Source organism: Neofelis nebulosa, chromosome 9 (assembly GCF_028018385.1).
Source record: "Neofelis nebulosa isolate mNeoNeb1 chromosome 9, mNeoNeb1.pri, whole genome shotgun sequence".
Classification (NCBI taxonomy): domain Eukaryota; kingdom Metazoa; phylum Chordata; class Mammalia; order Carnivora; family Felidae; genus Neofelis; species Neofelis nebulosa.
The window spans coordinates 129,938,114-129,953,637 of record NC_080790.1 but is presented as its reverse complement, the minus strand read 5'-3'; the positions used below and the strand labels follow the sequence as shown (position 1 = coordinate 129,953,637).

Below are 15,524 nucleotides of genomic sequence, written 5' to 3'. Positions count from 1 at the left end.
GCAGGCCCACTCAGGCCCCCAGACTTCGTCAAGGACCAGGAGACGCAAAGAGCCAGAAACACTAGGATGATCCTGTGGTGATCTTGGGAAATTACTCTTTCAGAGCCTCGATTTCCCTACGTGTAAAGTGGACATAATACCAGTCAGTGTTTACTGAGGCTTTACTCTGTGCTAGGCCCGAGGCCAAGCAATTTGTAAATATTCACTCATTTAATCTGCACAATGACCTCCAGAAGCAGGGGCTGTTCTTCAGATGAGGAAATGGACACAGAGAGGTCGAGCAATTTGCTCCACGTCACACAGCAGGCAGGCAATACAGTAGAGATGTGAGCCCAGGCAGTGTGGCTCCAGAACCCAAGCTCTTACCCACTGTGGGACCACCTCTTATACCCAGATCGCCCAGGGTTGTTGTGCGGATTAAGTCAGGTGGTCTGTGCAAAACAGATAGTGAACCGTCATGAAATGTTTACTATTATAATCATTATTACTGTGATTTGCCTGACTGGCTGCTCTTTGCCTCTTTATTTCCCTCAGTGGCTGAAAAATCCAGACAAAGCGTCGTCTTTGTGCCTTCCCTCACTCTTCATGTCCGTAGGTCACCAAGCTTCCCAAATGTCTGTTGACTGCACCCTTTCCTCTGCCTCATTTCCACCAAGAGGGCAGGGGGCTCCCTGCTTCTGGCTTTCCTCCCTACACAGCCAACCAGAGTATCGTCCCAATCCACTTGTGCCCCTCCTCTGTGTAAACCATGCTATGGCTCCCCAGTGCCCTCAGGATAAATGTGAAATTTCTCCCCAGGCTGGCTGGCATAGCCCTGGCCCTAATCTCTATTGACCTTTCGCCTCTCTGCTCCCCCCATGCCCCCTCTACCTACTCACCCTGTAAGTCCTGAGACTGAGGACTGACTAAAACACTCTCCCTTTCAGAAAGCACAGAGGCAAAGTCTGACTCCCCAAATCTCCTCCTAAGCACCGGCCGCCCCCCACCCCCCCACCCCCCCCCCTGCCGCCCCGGGTTTAGCGGATGACTAATAAAAAGATCCAGGCCCTGAGGAAGATTTGCCACTTGTAGTGGGTTAAATTGTGTCCCCCCAAAAAGGTATCTTCAAGTCCCAACCTCCAGAGCCATTCAACGTGACCTCATTTTGAATCAGGGTCTTTGCAGTTGTAATCACACTAAGATGGGGTCATACTGGATTAGGGCGGGCTCTAAGTCCAGTGATTGGTGTCCTTATAAGAAGAGGAGAGGGCACACCCAGAGGAATAAAGTCAAAGAAGGAGGCCATGTGAAGCCAGAGGCAGTGGGGTGGCAGGGGGGAGGCAGCTATAAGCCCCCGAACACCAGGATCACCAGGAGTCACCAAAAGCTAGGAGAGGCAGGGAAGGAAACATAGATCACCCAACTGGAGATGCCCAGAGTGGGTCCAAGGCCCAGGGCACAGAGGGAGATTGGGCCAGGTGGGTGGTCCCACCCTCACAGAGCTCCTAGTCTGGAAGCTTCTCCTGGTCTGCAGGGACCACACAGAATGTCCCCACCCCATCCCACCCCACCCACTAGGGACTGAGCTCTCTTTTCCCTGGCCATTCCACCCCCGTATCTCCACACACTTTTGGCTGCCTACCTGGCTGGAGAAGGGTATGTGGGTTTGTTTGTTTAAGAAGACTGGGGATAGGACAAAATGAGCCCATCTGTGCCATGGCTGCTGGGCAGGCCAGGGTAGTAGGTAAAGACCCAGACTCTGTTCCACTGCAATTTAAAAAGTTTTAGCTCGGGGCGCCTGGGTGGCGCAGTCGGTTAAGCGGCCGACTTCAGCCAGGTCACGATCTCGCGGTCCGTGAGTTCGAGCCCCGCGTCGGGCTCTGTGCTGACAGCTCGGAGCCTGGAGCCTGTTTCCGATTCTGTGTCTCCCTCTCTCTCTGCCCCTCCCCCGTTCATGCTCTGTCTCTCTCTGTCCCAAAAATAAATTTAAAAAAAAAAAAAAAAGTTGGAAAAAAAAATAAAAAGTTTTAGCTCTACCCCAAAGATAGAGCAAAACTACAACAGTCATAAAAGAAGTCAGAGTTTGATCGCTTCTCGGCCTTTTGGCTAAGATCAAGTGTAGAAGTCAGAGTTTGTATCCTTACTCTGCCACTTATTTGCTGGGTGACCTTGGGCCAGTTACTTAACCTCTCTGTGTCTTGTTTTTCTCTTTCTTGAGTCAGGTGTGAAAGTGTAATGAGTTGATCCATGTGAGGCACTCAGTGCCCGGCACATAGAAAGTGCCCCGTAAGAGTGGTGACTGTGGTATATTTCCTGGGGGCACACATGTATTCATCATTCAGCAAAATTTTACCAAGAGTACACCTCCTGCACAAGAGAAGTGAGGGATCAGGGATGGGACAGTGAACAAAGCAGATAAAATTTCCACTCCCGGCGAGCTGACATTATGGTGGGCGAGACGGTCAACACAGAAGCTGTGAATGGTGAAAATATGATTTGTCGGACGGTGACAAGTGCTGTGGGGAAAAACGTCAAGAGGGGAAGGCACTGGATGCAAAGGGGAGAGGGATGGCTGCCAGGACCCAGCGTGTGGTTCTCTGAGAGGAGGAAAAGAGGCAAGTGCAAAGGCCCTGAGGTGGCAGGGAGCCTGGGAGGCTGGAGGGAGTGAGGGCATCGGGGAGGGGATAAGGCAGCGGTGAAGGGGCAGAGCCAGCACTGTGGGCCAAGGGGAGGGCTCGGCTCTTCCTGTGAGCGAGACTGGAGTACATGCCCACGTAAATATATATATATTTATTTTTTAATTTAGACAAATACAAACTGAGCCCTTCACCACACTGAGTACATTAAAGGCACTAGGATAAGGTGTGTTAATCACACGTCAAAGGAGCCTCCCATCTAATCTTTTCAATTCTTTTTTTTTTTTTTTTTTTTTAATTAAAGAATAAACTCCCGGGGCTCCTGGGTGGCTCAGTCGGTTGAGCGTCCGACTTCGGCTCAGGTCATGATCTCACGGTTCATGAGTTTGAGCCCCACGTCGGGCTCTGTGCCGACAGCTCAGAGCCTGGAGCCTGCTTCGGATTCTGTGTCTCCCTCTCTCTCTGCCCCTCCCCTGTTCACACTCTGTCTCTCTCAAAAATAAACTTAAAAAAAAAAAAAAAAAGAAGCAAGTAGGACCCGGATCCCCGCCTGCCAGAGTACCCCCATCCCAGCTCAAGCATTGCCCTTGAGTAGCCGCCAGGTGCCTAATGGGGCCCAGATGTGCCCAGAGGTGGCCCTGGCCCCAGCCCTGACCGCCTGGACACTGCGTGGCGATCAGCTTTACAGCCAGTTTATTTCCTGGACTCGCCTTAAAGAAGAGCCCAGGGGAGGATCGAATGGCCCCGCCAGACCCTGCTTCCCGCTCCATCTCTGGCAGCCCCACGGCTCTGAGCTGCTTGGGCCCAGACAGAGGGGGCAAGTTCTGCCCTCTGGTAGAAAGCCAACCAGTAAAAAGAGAAGGAACGGTGGAAATCGCCACTCGGCAACCACCACAGTAATAACTGATTTAGGCAAAAATCGCCAGTGAGGCCTGGAACAGTCGGTGGAAGTTTGGGGAGTAACGGCATATTCACATGGTCTTGGAATGTCTCCCCACAAGATACGGATTAAGTACAAAAGGGGAAAAAGAGGAACTTTATCCCCGCAAAACCTGGCAGACCCTCTTTAACCAAGTGGTCCAAGTTGACGTCACCCGTGATGGAACAAGTGGACCTCGTGTGCCTCACGATACCTTGCACTGAGAAAGACACAACGCCACTTCTGGGGTTTCGCCAAAAGCGCACCGCCCAAGCTTAATCATGAGAAAGCATCAGGAACGTCTAAACTGGGGGATGTTCTACAAAATAGCTGGTCTGGACACTTCAATAACATCAAAATCGTGAAAGGCCAAGAAAAGAGCTATTCCAGGGTAAAAGAAAATAAGGTGACAGGACCAGCGTGGGACCTGGGATCTCCCCTCACCGGCATCCCCCGTGTGCTGTGAGAGACATCACTGGGACAGCTATAGAAACTTGGTTATGGCTGTGCATTGGATAACAGTATTGCACCGATGCTCAATTTCCTGATTTGGATCATCAAACTATATGGTTATATGAGAGAATGTTCTTGTCCTTAAATATCCATGCTCAAAAAAAATTTTTTTTGAGAGGGAGAGGGAGAGAGAAAGCATGAGTTAGGGGAGGGGCAGAGGTAGAGAGAGAAGATTTTAAGCAGGCTCCGTGCTCAATGCGGAGCCCGACACAGGGCTCGAACCCACGACCCTGGGATCATGACCTGAGCTGAAATCAAGAACCGACTGAGGCACCCAAGTGCCCCTCCATGCTTAAATGTTTAACAGTCAAGGGGCACCAATGTCTACAACTTGCTCTCAAATGGCTCCAAAATAAATAATGTGTAGGTATGTGTATATATACGTGTATACAGAGAGCAAATGCAAGCATAAGAAAATACTCAATATTTTGAAGAATCTGAATGAAAGTCCAGCTTTTTGTACTTTTCTGTCAGGTTAAATTATTTCAAAATACAAAGTACTTTAAAAATCTAAAAAACTGGGGCACCTGGCTGGCTCAGTTGGTAGAACATGTGACACTTGATTCTCCAGGTCATGAGTTCGAGCCCTACATTGAGAGTAGAGATTACTTAAGAAAAAAAAAAAAAAGTCTTTAAAATAATAATAATAATAAACTCTAAAAACTGTTTCCCTTCTCCTTCTCTCTTTTTCAGATCACCCCATTCCACCTCCTGTGACTCCCTAGAGAAATGCTTTTATTATTTTATTGTAAATCCAGAGTTTCCATATGCAAATACAAACAGGAATGAAATACATGTTTATTTCTACCCCCTCTTCTTCCCACAAAAGGGAGCATGTACTGCAAGTTATTTTTCACTTAGCAATATGGCTGAGCGGGGACGATCCCATATCAGGACGCAGGGATGCCCTTCATTCCTTTGATCCCCACCCACCTCAGCTCCCCGGGGCCCACAGCCCTTTTTGTTTTAATAAGCCCAAATAACCCTCACCTACTAGCCCTCAGGTGTGCACCCCAGCCACCCGGCCTCTTGAATCAGTCTCCCACGGCCTCTGTCACCCTGGGCAGGGCCAGCATCATCTCGGCCCCGGGACCTTGGGGCTCCCAGCTCATCCCCCCCCCCCCCCTGCATTCTCCACCAGGAGCCGGGCGGGCGAGTAAAGCAGGCTTCACTCCCTGCTTGGGTGCCCACGGCTGCCCAGAGGCTCGGCTACACTCCCGAGTCCTCAGGAGGCACACATCCTCTCCGGGATACGAGTGCTTCACCCATCCCACCCTGGCCCCCTGTCCCCGGCCCCCTGGTCTTGCTCTGCGGTTGCGCTTGCTGCTCCCTCCTGCCTGGAACTTTCTCTCCCTTCAGGTCTCAACTGGAACGTCAATGCCGCCCGCCGAGGGCTCTGGTTCCGCCGCCAGCGGCCTGCCTCATGGGGTGAGCCTGCCCCATCGCTCGAATTCTGTCTTGGCAGAGTGTCACCAGAGGAAAGCGGCTTGTGTGGTCAGTCACTTGTTTTCTGTCTCCCCCACCAGAGCCGAAGTTCCACGAGTGCAGGGGGGACTGTCTGTTCACCGCTGTGCCCCAGGGGCCTAGAACCGGGCCTGGCACACGCAGTGCTCCTCAAGACCTACTGAACGAAGCTCCCTTTCCCGTCTCCGGGAAGGAAGGCACAGCCATCACCCCATTTTATGCAGGCAGAAACTGGGGAGCCCAGAGGGGCAGCGCCTGGCTCTGGGCCCTGACAGGGGCACAAGCCAGGCATCCCTGACTCCCAGAATGCTCAGAGCCTGGCACACCCCATTCTGGGTGTCGGGGAGGGGTTTCCACCAGGCCTGTCCCCACCCCCCCCCCGGAGTGTGGGAAGTCACTTATTCCCTCACCATTGGTGTCGGCACCTACTGTGGGGTGAATATACATGACGGCCCACGGACACGGGACACAGTAGGCCCTCAGCAAATTGGCGCCCAGCCCCCAACCCCCGCAACTCCCTAACTTCCCTTCAGGGAGGCCAGCTACAATTTGGCGATTGTTAGAGAACTTTTTTTTTTTTTTCTTTTGGGAGGAAAGCTGCAAGTCATTAAGGGCTGCTCCCGGCCCGCGGGTCACCATTTCCTGTTTAGAAGAAAGAATCATCTCTCCTTTGGAACATGAAGCTCCCCCCACCCCCGGCCTGACTCTGGGGCTCTGGGACGCCTGGGAGTCCTGCTCGGCTCCCCGCAGGAAACTGGCACCTTCAGCACCTTTTGTGCTCAGAACGGACACTCATTTTCTCCTGGCCCCAGGAGGGCCCCAGAGGTGAGGTCACCGTGACAACCAGCCAGGAGTGAATTATCCCAGCCTAGGACGCAAGCTAACCGTCTTCCCGTCCTGTCCTCGAGCAGGAAGCTGAATGACCCCTACCCTTTGGCCTGGCTTCTCACCCTCTCGGCTCCAGCCAGCCAATTTCCTTGCATCAAAGGCCATTTGGTACCCAGCAGCCAGACAGAGGTGTGGGTCCGACAGGGAGGCCAGAGTGGGGCCCGGAGCCCTTGGAAACAGGAAGCACATCCTCTGTCCCCTTCGTGCTCAGCGCATTCCACTCCCTCATCTGGGAGAAGCAGCCAATCCCTCCCCAGACCTGCAGTGCTGGGGCAAAGCCAGCAGCCTGGGAGCTGGCTTCTCACCCTGTGGGCCTGGTCAGCCTCAAAATGGAAGGATGAATCGATCAGGGTCACATGTAAAGTGCAAGGAACCTGCGCATCCCACCCCCCCCACCCCCCACTGCTCTCACTGGCCCACAGGTGTTCCCACTCCGCACCAGACAGGACACCCAGGCTCAGAGGAAAACCCACGTGCACGAATAAAGTCCCTGACAGTCAAAGCCAGAAGTCCAAAGCCACATGACGTTTAAGAGGACAGGATTTAAGCCCGTGTCGGGAATATCCGAGCTCCAAGGACCCCTGGCCCCTCCTCCCTTCCTGAAGGCCCTTTAAAACACCCACCCCTCTAGAAAACTAAGTAGACTTTCTTAATACATAAATTAACCACTTTATTGAATATCAATAAACTGTACATATAACTATACAAAACGTTTCCTTAGTACAAAATGTTGCTTGCAATATAAATACCAGTGTACCTTTAAAAATGTAAACATCTTCCTCCCAGGCCCACCTGTCAGACCCCAAAAATAGTTCTGGGAGACACATCAGTCAGGCTGAAGCACCCCACTCGGGCCCCCAACAAGTGACAGCAATTACTCACAGTCTCTTTTGAGACGTTGTTAAATTGCCCATGAAACAGGTGCCACCATGACAAACAGGAGGCTGAAATAGCTGCCCAGGCCTGGGGGCAACCTGGGGTCTAGACCAGTCCTTGTGTCAGTGACCGCCCCCACAGGCCCTGGGGGTGAACCTGCGCGCTTAGTCACACCTCCTGGAGGGGTGGCCTGAGGGTTCCGGGGGGGGGAGGAGTGGGTTCCCCCGAGTGGGGGGAGCTTCCTATCAGTCTGTCTGCTTTTGTCCCGGAGCTCAAAGCAGCTGTATCCAAACACCTTTGGATACACAAACCCACACAGAGAGGCCAACTCCAGAACACTTGGCTACAAGCCACCCTCCCCACCAGCCGTTCACAGAAACGTCCACGGGAAGGCCTCTCTCAGAGTCCACCGAGGCACCAGGGCAGAGAGAACTGGAAAAAGGTCCTCAGAGTCCTGCGGGGCAAACGCACCCAAAAGGGGGAGCTCAGAAGGGAATTCCGTGGCAGTTGGAAGGATGGAGGCCGCAATGGCCGGGGGAGGGTCTGGAGAGGCAGAAGGAGCTTTGAGGGTCAGCGGGGGCCCCCCGAGCAGCCTGACTCTTGGTGTTTGTGCAGCAGGGACATGCGGGAAAAGGTTCGGGAGCAGGTCTTGCACTGATACTTCTTGACATCCGAGTGGGTCTGGAGGTGGGCCCGAAGGTTGGAGCGGTCGGCGAAGGCTCGGCTGCAGTGGGAGCAGGAAAAGGGCTTCTCTCCTGAGGACAGAAAACAGGAGAGTCGAGTGCTGAACCACTTGGGGTAACAGCTGGCATTTATTTGAAATCCTGGTCCCCCCACCCCGGCCTTTAGAAGCCAGATCACCCCAACCCTGAAGGAATCCCATGACCCAGAAAAACCAGGCCCTATTATCTGGTGCCCAAAGCCCTAGACGTGATCGCGAGTTCTGCCACCTCCCACCGGGTGACCTTGAGCAAGTCATCTGGCTTCTCTGAGCCTCCGTTTGCTCATCGGTAAAATGGAGCTGTTCACCCCTGCACCTATAGGAGTCAGTAATCCAGAGGCGGTAAGTAAATCCCTCATCATGGCAAGCTGGCCGGGGGTGCTCAACACACCATGACGATGATGGTAACGGAATTTACTGAACACTTACTTTGTGCCAGGGACTCTCGCCTCATTTAGTCCTACCTCTGTCCTCAGTTTAGAAACGGTGAAACTGAGGCACAGAGAAGCCACGTAGGATATGCAGGGTCACCCAGCAAGAACCAAGCACCCTGATTCCAGAGCCCTTGATTTTAACCACTACACAGACGGCCTCTCAGGTAAGGGGGCTCTAGTGGGTACTCCTTATTATCACGCCTGGATTCACTTCATCGGGGGACAAAGCTGGAGTCAACCTTAAAGGCTCCCGGCCACACCACGCCCCCCAGCAAGTTAGCCCACTTCTCTGGGCTGCTTCCGCATCACAGTGCTGCTGCCTGCCGACTATGTTCTTTCCTTCCCTTTGTTGTCAGTGATCTCAAGTCTTGAAATTCAGGGATCTCCCCTGGATTCACCCCAAGCCTCTAGCCCAGGGCCTGGGACCCCGCCACAAGGCTACAGAAACCTTACGACTCGTTTAGAACCCCTTTCTACCTGTGCCCCTCATACCACCTGCCTGGCCCAGGGCGTGCTGAAAAGAGTCCTGCTCCCGGAGCTAGGTACACAGTACGTGCTCACTCAAGAAGTGTTCATACAAAGAGAAGTCTGTTGTTTTTTAAAGCCTCAGAGGAGCCTGACCCCTCAATCACCACCAGATAATGCTGTTCACCAATTTTTCCTAATTCCTGCCCCAACGAAAACGATACAGTACACAGTCCGAAAACACTGACAATGTCATTGTGTTTTCTTGGGGGTGCAGCATTTCCTACTAAATAAGAAGGCCAAATAGTAGCTCATTAAACAAGCACTTATCAAGCTTCCACTATGTGCCAGCCAATAAAACTGAGCATTCTTTAGTACAAAGTAAAATTCTACCCTCCCACTCTCAGCCTGATATGCCCCTAGGCCATGGCCCACTGGTTAAATCTGTGTTGGAATTCAAGAGCAGGGAATGAATGAATTCCATCAGCCTCTGGGTGCCTGGGGCACTGTGCTGGGCACTGGGAGGGAGGGGTCCCAAGTCAGATGCCTGAGGCTGACTGTGGAACCGTCCACTCAAGGGCTCAGTCTCCTGGGGCAGAGAGACAAGGCAACAGGCTACCCCACAGAGCAGGGGGACTTAGCAGGAGGACTAGGGAAAGGATGTCTGAGTTAACTGGCTGGGTCACTATTGAGCACCCTCTGCATACTAGGCCGGGAAGGTCTGATGACTGCACTACAAGGTCCACATGAAGTTCTTCCTCCTTCACACACTCCCTGGGGAACTAAGGGCTTACTGGACACAGATCTGGGTAAGGGGGCACGGAGTCCTATTTCCCCAGGGCGCGGAAAGCCACTACCCTCTCACCTCCTTGACAGAAGTGAAGCGACCCTGGCTCCAGCCTTCTGAGCTGTGACTAGGGGAAAGCGATTTCCTTCTGTGCCTCAGTTTCCTGATCTGTAAGGTGGGGGTTACAGCGGCACCCCCTTCCTGGGGCTGTCGATTTTACTGCATTAACCCAGGTAAAGGAGGCCCTGGGCAATACCCTTCCCACACAGCAAGTGCTCAGTGAACGCTACCTTTATGCTGCGTAGGATCAGACACGACCGTGAACAAAGGAGGGAGGCCTCGGTAGGACGTGATGGGGTGGAGGGGTCTGTGTGTGCAAGCAGCAGGCACAGACCTGCACCCCTTACAGATCCCCCACCCCCACAGACGTCTTTATGGTGATCCTGGCGAGTGTGAAATCGGCACCAGGCCGGCGGGGACAAAGGCCGCCGAGGGGGGCACTGTACACGCGATACTCCCCGGATTAAAGGGGCCTGACACGCTGCGGGCCAGCAGCTGAGGCGGGGAACAGGTGCTGGGCACCACTGGCCCATGCACCTGCTCCACTCCCCCAGCCCCCACCCACTGGGCCCACCGTTAAGACACACAATGGGAGTCAATGAGGATGGTGATGTGCATTTCAACAGGCTTTTTGTGTGAGCCGTGCCTTTACATGAAAATAATGTCGGGATGGGAGGGGGGAGAAGCGGGGGGGGGGGGGGGGGGGGGCTCAGGGGAGCACCCCAATGGTTTCGACTCCCCCAAATAGAGCCCTCTTCAGCCCAGGACAGAGGCCTGGCAGTTGGCGGGACCTTTACATCAGGTCCCTTTAAAATCAGGGCTGTGTGTGCGCGAAGTAAGGGAGACGGGGGTGGGGGGAGGGGGGGTCGTCTGCAAGCCGGGGGTGGGGGGGATGCCCGGGACACTTTGTGGGAGTCGTAATATCAATAATGCCTGCAAAACGCCAGGCCTAAACAAACCACCCCACTGACCCTCATGGCTCAGAGGTCAGCCACTGGGCCAGGAAATGCCAGAACTGAGGTCTCCAGACCCGTCAGCCTGACCCCAAAGCTGCTAGCTGTGACCCTTGAACCTTCTCCCAAAGTCACACCCCAAAGAGCAGCCACCTTTCAAGTTCTGAAAGGACGCAGCGGCTACCTTTTCCACGTTTCCAGAGAGTTGAAGGATAGAAAAGTCTCCATTTCACAATTTTCTACACATTTAGTCTCATGTTTTTGAAACACAGGTAGAACTGTGTTCTCTGCCGGCAAAGGTATTCCCAGGGCCGCAAGATAGGACTGAGTTTATCTAGTCCACGGTGGGGGCAGGGAGAGCAGCCCTGAGAACCATGATAACAAATTATTATGAAGTGATTAAGGAGACACTGAATCTTGATACCCGCCCTAACAAGTGCTATCAGAATCCTGAAGTCCACACAGCACGGAAGCGGCGCAAACATCAAAAACATTTGTGTTCAGGGGGCACCGGGGTGGCTCAGTCAGCTGGGCGCCCCAACTCTTGATTTCAGCTCAGGCCACGATCTCAGGCTCTGTGCTGACCCTGTGGAGCCTGCTTGGGAGAGTCTCTGCCCCTCCCTCACTCGCCTGCTGTCTCTCTCAAAATAAATAAACATTAAAAAAAAAACCACTTTCGTTATCATGTATCAAGTGGTGGCCCAGGTGCTTTCTGCATATGCTTTCTTTCGTGTAACCCGTGCAGAACCCCCACAGGCTGGTCTCACGCTCATTTGACAGACGAGGAAACTGAGGCCAGAGTGGGGACACAGCAGAGCAAGGTTGGAAGAAGTTCTCCAAGCAGGATATGTTCTGAGCCAGGTGGGGGGTCTGACAACATCCTGCCTGGCTGGGGAGGGGGAGGGGGAGGGGGAGGGGGTGGGGGTGGGGGTGGGGAGGGCGGGGGGCGGTGGGCTCCTTCACACCTGGCCCCGACGGCAAGGTGTTGGCTGCACCTTTCCCCGGACCCCCAACTGCAGCCCATCCGGTGAAGGAGCGGAGGCTGCGGAGTCTCACACAGTCACCCACCCAGCCCATCTGCCTGGCTGACGGGCGGATAGTGCGTGTGGCCGCCCGGCCTCTCCGAGCGCCGCACCCCGAAAGCGGCAGCCGGCCCGGTCCCCCACCCTGACCTCGGGCCGGACGACAGGCGGCGGCCCGCGGGGACACTCACCCGTGTGGGTCCGCACGTGGCCCTGCAGCAGCCAGGGCCTGGAGAAGGCCTTCCCGCAGGTGCCGCAGACGCAGGGCAGCGTGTGGCTGCGGATGTGCATCTTGAGGGCGCCCAGGCTGAGGTACTCCTTGTTGCAGTACTTGCAGCTGAAGGCCTTGCGAGTCTGGGAGTCCTTGGCCACGGAGAGCCCGGCCAGCTGCGCGGGCAACCGGCCCAGGCCCGGGAAGGCAACGTAACCCTCGGCCTCCAGGGAAGAAGCCGAGGTGGAGGAGAAGGACGAAGGGGCCGGCGAGGGGGGGCTGGGCGGCTGCGAGCCTTTCCCGCTGTCGTCGTCCGACAGGGAGGTCAGCTCCGCAGCCTTGGGGACCTCCTGGGGCAGAAGGGCGGCCCAGCCGACGGGCTGGGCTTGGGGCGCCAGGAGAGAGTCCCAGATGAGCGTGGGCAGAGAGGCCGTGGGGTTGAGGACCTCGGGAGGCGGGATGGCCGCCAGCAGGTGGGCCTGGTCGTAGGGCTGCTGGAAGGTAAACTCTGGGGGGAGACGGAGAAAAGGGCAGGGTCAGGCATTCGGTCGGTCGCGCAGTCAGTCAACAAACCGTAGCCTGCTGGGGGCGGGGGTGGAGGGGGGGGGGAAGCGGCGCGCGGGGCCGGCGCTCAGTACTTACTGGAGGGAGGAAAGAATCGCGGCCCCGACGGCCCGTCCTGCCCGCCCGGAGCCCCTCTTCACCCCAGCCGCCCCGCTCGCCCGCCCCGGCCTCCAGATCTCACGCGCAGGGCACCGCCCAGCCCCGACTCGGGGGCGGAGGTGGGGTGGGGGGGGGCCCTGCCCCTGCGTCCCCGCCAGGCCCCGGCCCCCTCCTTTCCCCAGTCGCCCCGCCCCGCTTCTCCCCTGTCGGCTGCCGAGCAGACAACTCACGCAAGACCACCGCCCTCGGAAAGCCCTCCTCCAACCGTCCATTCACCTGCCCCGGGCTCCTCACACCCCTCGGCACACCGCCCCGCGCCCGGCCCCTTGGCTCCATTTTGGGCCCAGGATTTTGCCCCCGAGTCCCCCCCTCCTTCCTCCCTCCCAGCCAGCCTTCGCCGGTCTCCCCGAAGCCCCCCGGGGTCCCTCACCCCGTCCACTCACCTGGAGAAGAGTCGTGCAGCTCGCTGTAGTTGGGCCTCCGGCGGGAGCAGGCGGACTTCCTGACGAGGAAAGAGCGCGGCATGGTGGCCAAAGCAGCCGGGGGGTCGCCGGTTCGCACAGGGGTCGCGAGGCACTCCACCCGCGAGGCCGTGCCGCTGCGCTCTGAGTGGAGACGCGCCGCCAACTCCTTTAAGTACTCCAGCCTCTGGAGGGGCGTGGTCGAAGGAGGCCACGCCCTTTTGTCACCTCGGCGCCAATCGAGGCGCGCCTTCGCCGGAGGCCACGCCCCGAGCAGGTGCGCCGGGGCTGGCGGGGCTCGCGCCGCGTGGCGCTGGGGGCCGGGCGGGGGCCGCTCGGAGGCCCGGCCGCGGGCGCTGCTCCGATCGCCCCGCGGCGGATTGCCGGGGGCGGGCACAGGGAGCCCCAGGCGAGGCGGGACCCCCTTCGGTACCCCGCGCGCCCGCCTGCCCAGCGATGCACGGTCGTCTGCTTCTGGCGCCCCCTGGCGCCGCCCGCCGCGGGTCTGGGCACCTGACGTTCCGAAACCGCCTCCGCCTCAGGCTTGGGGAGGGGGCGGAAATTTCCTCGGCCAGGCTGGCGCCTCGCAAAGAGCGTGGGATTCACGAAGTACTATACACATTTCGGGGGAGGCTGCGAGGAAATGAACACCTTCACGTGGCTGCTGGTAGTGTGAAATGCCACAGCCTTTTTTGCAAAGCAATCTGGCATCATCTAGCAAAAGGCATCCGTTCCTTCACTTCGCAAATGTTTACTGAGCACCCGCTACGTGCCAGTCACTATTCCCGGAGCTGGGGACACATTCCTGAGCAAAACACTCGGGGTCTCTACCTGTAAAGTGTAGCTCGCCGTACGGCGGGGGAGAGAGACGAAAGTAAACAGATAATTATTAAGCAAAGGGAAGTGTGCTTTGATGGGGGGAGGCCACAGGACGCTGTGACAGTCAAGAAACGGGTCACCTGACAGGGGGTCGGGGCAACTTCCCAGAGGAAGTGAAGAAATACCGAGGGGAAAGGCCCGAGGTAAGACTCGGCCTACTTCAGAGTCTTTGAGAGCAGCTCCCAGGGATGGGGGTGGGGTGGCCAAGCCTGAGAGGTCAGATCTGCTGGGCCTCCAGGGCCTAGAGGAGTTTGAACTTTGCCCCAAGGACACTGGGAACCAAGACAGGATTTTCAGCTGAGGAGGGACCTGTTTAGAGTCTGCTTGAGAAAGATCACTCTGGGCAGGTGGGAGAAAGAAGTGGGGAAGGGAAGGGCTGAGGCAGGACTTCTCGCCTCTCTGGGGCGTCATCAATACTGTGTCTAAAGGATCTAACGCTGGGCTCCGCAGTGGGGGCACCGACTGGTCCCATGTGGCGTGGGCCCAGGGGAGGGACAGCTGGAACCTCACCCTCAGCTCTCCCGGGGACCCACCACTCCCGACAGGGCCATGCCAGGCCTGGGGTGGGGGTGGAGGTACAGAAATAAATCCATAAATAAGTCCCATCCCACTGGTTTTCATCTATGAAGCAAGGGCTATGAAAACCTGTAAGCCCCACTACTCACCACCTAGAATGAGGGCAGGGACAATCGTCTGTTTGGGACAACTGTGATCTAGTTGCTGAGTCGAGTCTAGGGTAGGGGGGAGAGATGGGCCATATGCGGTCACTACTTAGAATACACTCCTCTCCTGTGTCTATTTAGTTCCAAAATATGATTCTCCGCATGCAGCCAGAGGGAGGAGTAAGACCATGTCTCTCTGCTGAAACCCTCCCATGTTCCTGTCTCACCCAGAGTAAAAGCCAAAGTCCTCACCACAGCCCTCCGCCCTGCTGATCTGACCTCTGCTGACCTTGTCTTGAGCCACTCTCCCCATTCCCCAGGCACAATGATGCCTCCCCACCTTCTTTGTGTTCCTCCACATCCCAGCCCTTTACCACCACAGGACCTTGGCACCTGCCACCCCCCCCCCCTTCCCCCAGATCTTCACCTGGCTGGCTCCTTTTCAGTCTCTGTTTCAACATTTTTCACCAATGGCTCAGCCTCATCAGTGATGAGAGAAATGCAAATTAAAACCACTGGTGAGATACTATTTCACACCCATCAGAAGAACAAAAAGTTAAAATTTGGTCAATATCAAGTGTTGAGGAGGGTGTGAGGGCAGCAGGACTTTTGTCCCATGCAGAGGACAGTGTCAATGGGCACAACCACTTTGAAAAAGCTTGGCATGAGCTAGTAACAGTCTACTCCTAGGCCAGCGGGCATCCCAGGGATTCTCAGCCCTGGCCACAGATTAGATTCCGCTAGGGAACACCCAAGCCTGGGCCCACCTCCACATACACCCTGATTTAATTAGTCGGGGGGGGGGGGGGGAGGGTGAGCTCCCATATTAACATATTTTTTCAAACTCTCCAGGTGATTCTACTGAGCACTGCTGCCCAGCCCCAAACTCGGAAGAAACAAGAGAATATTCACTAAACCCTTGCTCCTAATA

The 15,524-nt window shown here is 55.9% G+C and overlaps 1 protein-coding gene across 1 annotated transcript; it reads right to left on the bottom strand.

The window, feature by feature from the left end:
- Positions 1-7,052: 7,052 nt before the first annotated feature.
- Positions 7,053-14,922, bottom strand: SNAI1 (snail family transcriptional repressor 1). Its single transcript, XM_058685924.1, has 3 exons — positions 13,035-14,922; positions 11,909-12,436; positions 7,053-8,030 (listed from the first exon to the last, which is right to left on the bottom strand). Exons 1-3 carry the CDS (start codon positions 13,114-13,116, stop codon positions 7,846-7,848), a joined length of 795 nt encoding a protein of 264 aa, XP_058541907.1. The 5' UTR covers positions 13,117-14,922; the 3' UTR covers positions 7,053-7,845.
- Between the last annotated feature and the right edge of the window lie 602 nt (positions 14,923-15,524).

Bases quoted from the DNA above. Each gene is read 5' to 3' on its own strand.
- SNAI1 (XM_058685924.1), bottom strand. From the start codon at position 13,116: ATGCCGCGCTCTTTCCTCGTCAGGAAGTCCGCCTGCTCCCGCCGGAGG. The intron at 12,437-13,034 runs GTGAGTGGACGG...GTCTCCCCCCAG, and splicing joins GCTGCACGACTCTTCTCCAG to AGTTTACCTTCCAGCAGCCC. The intron at 8,031-11,908 runs GTGAGTGTCCCC...TTCTGTCCTCAG, and splicing joins CCACGTGCGGACCCACACGG to GAGAGAAGCCCTTTTCCTGC.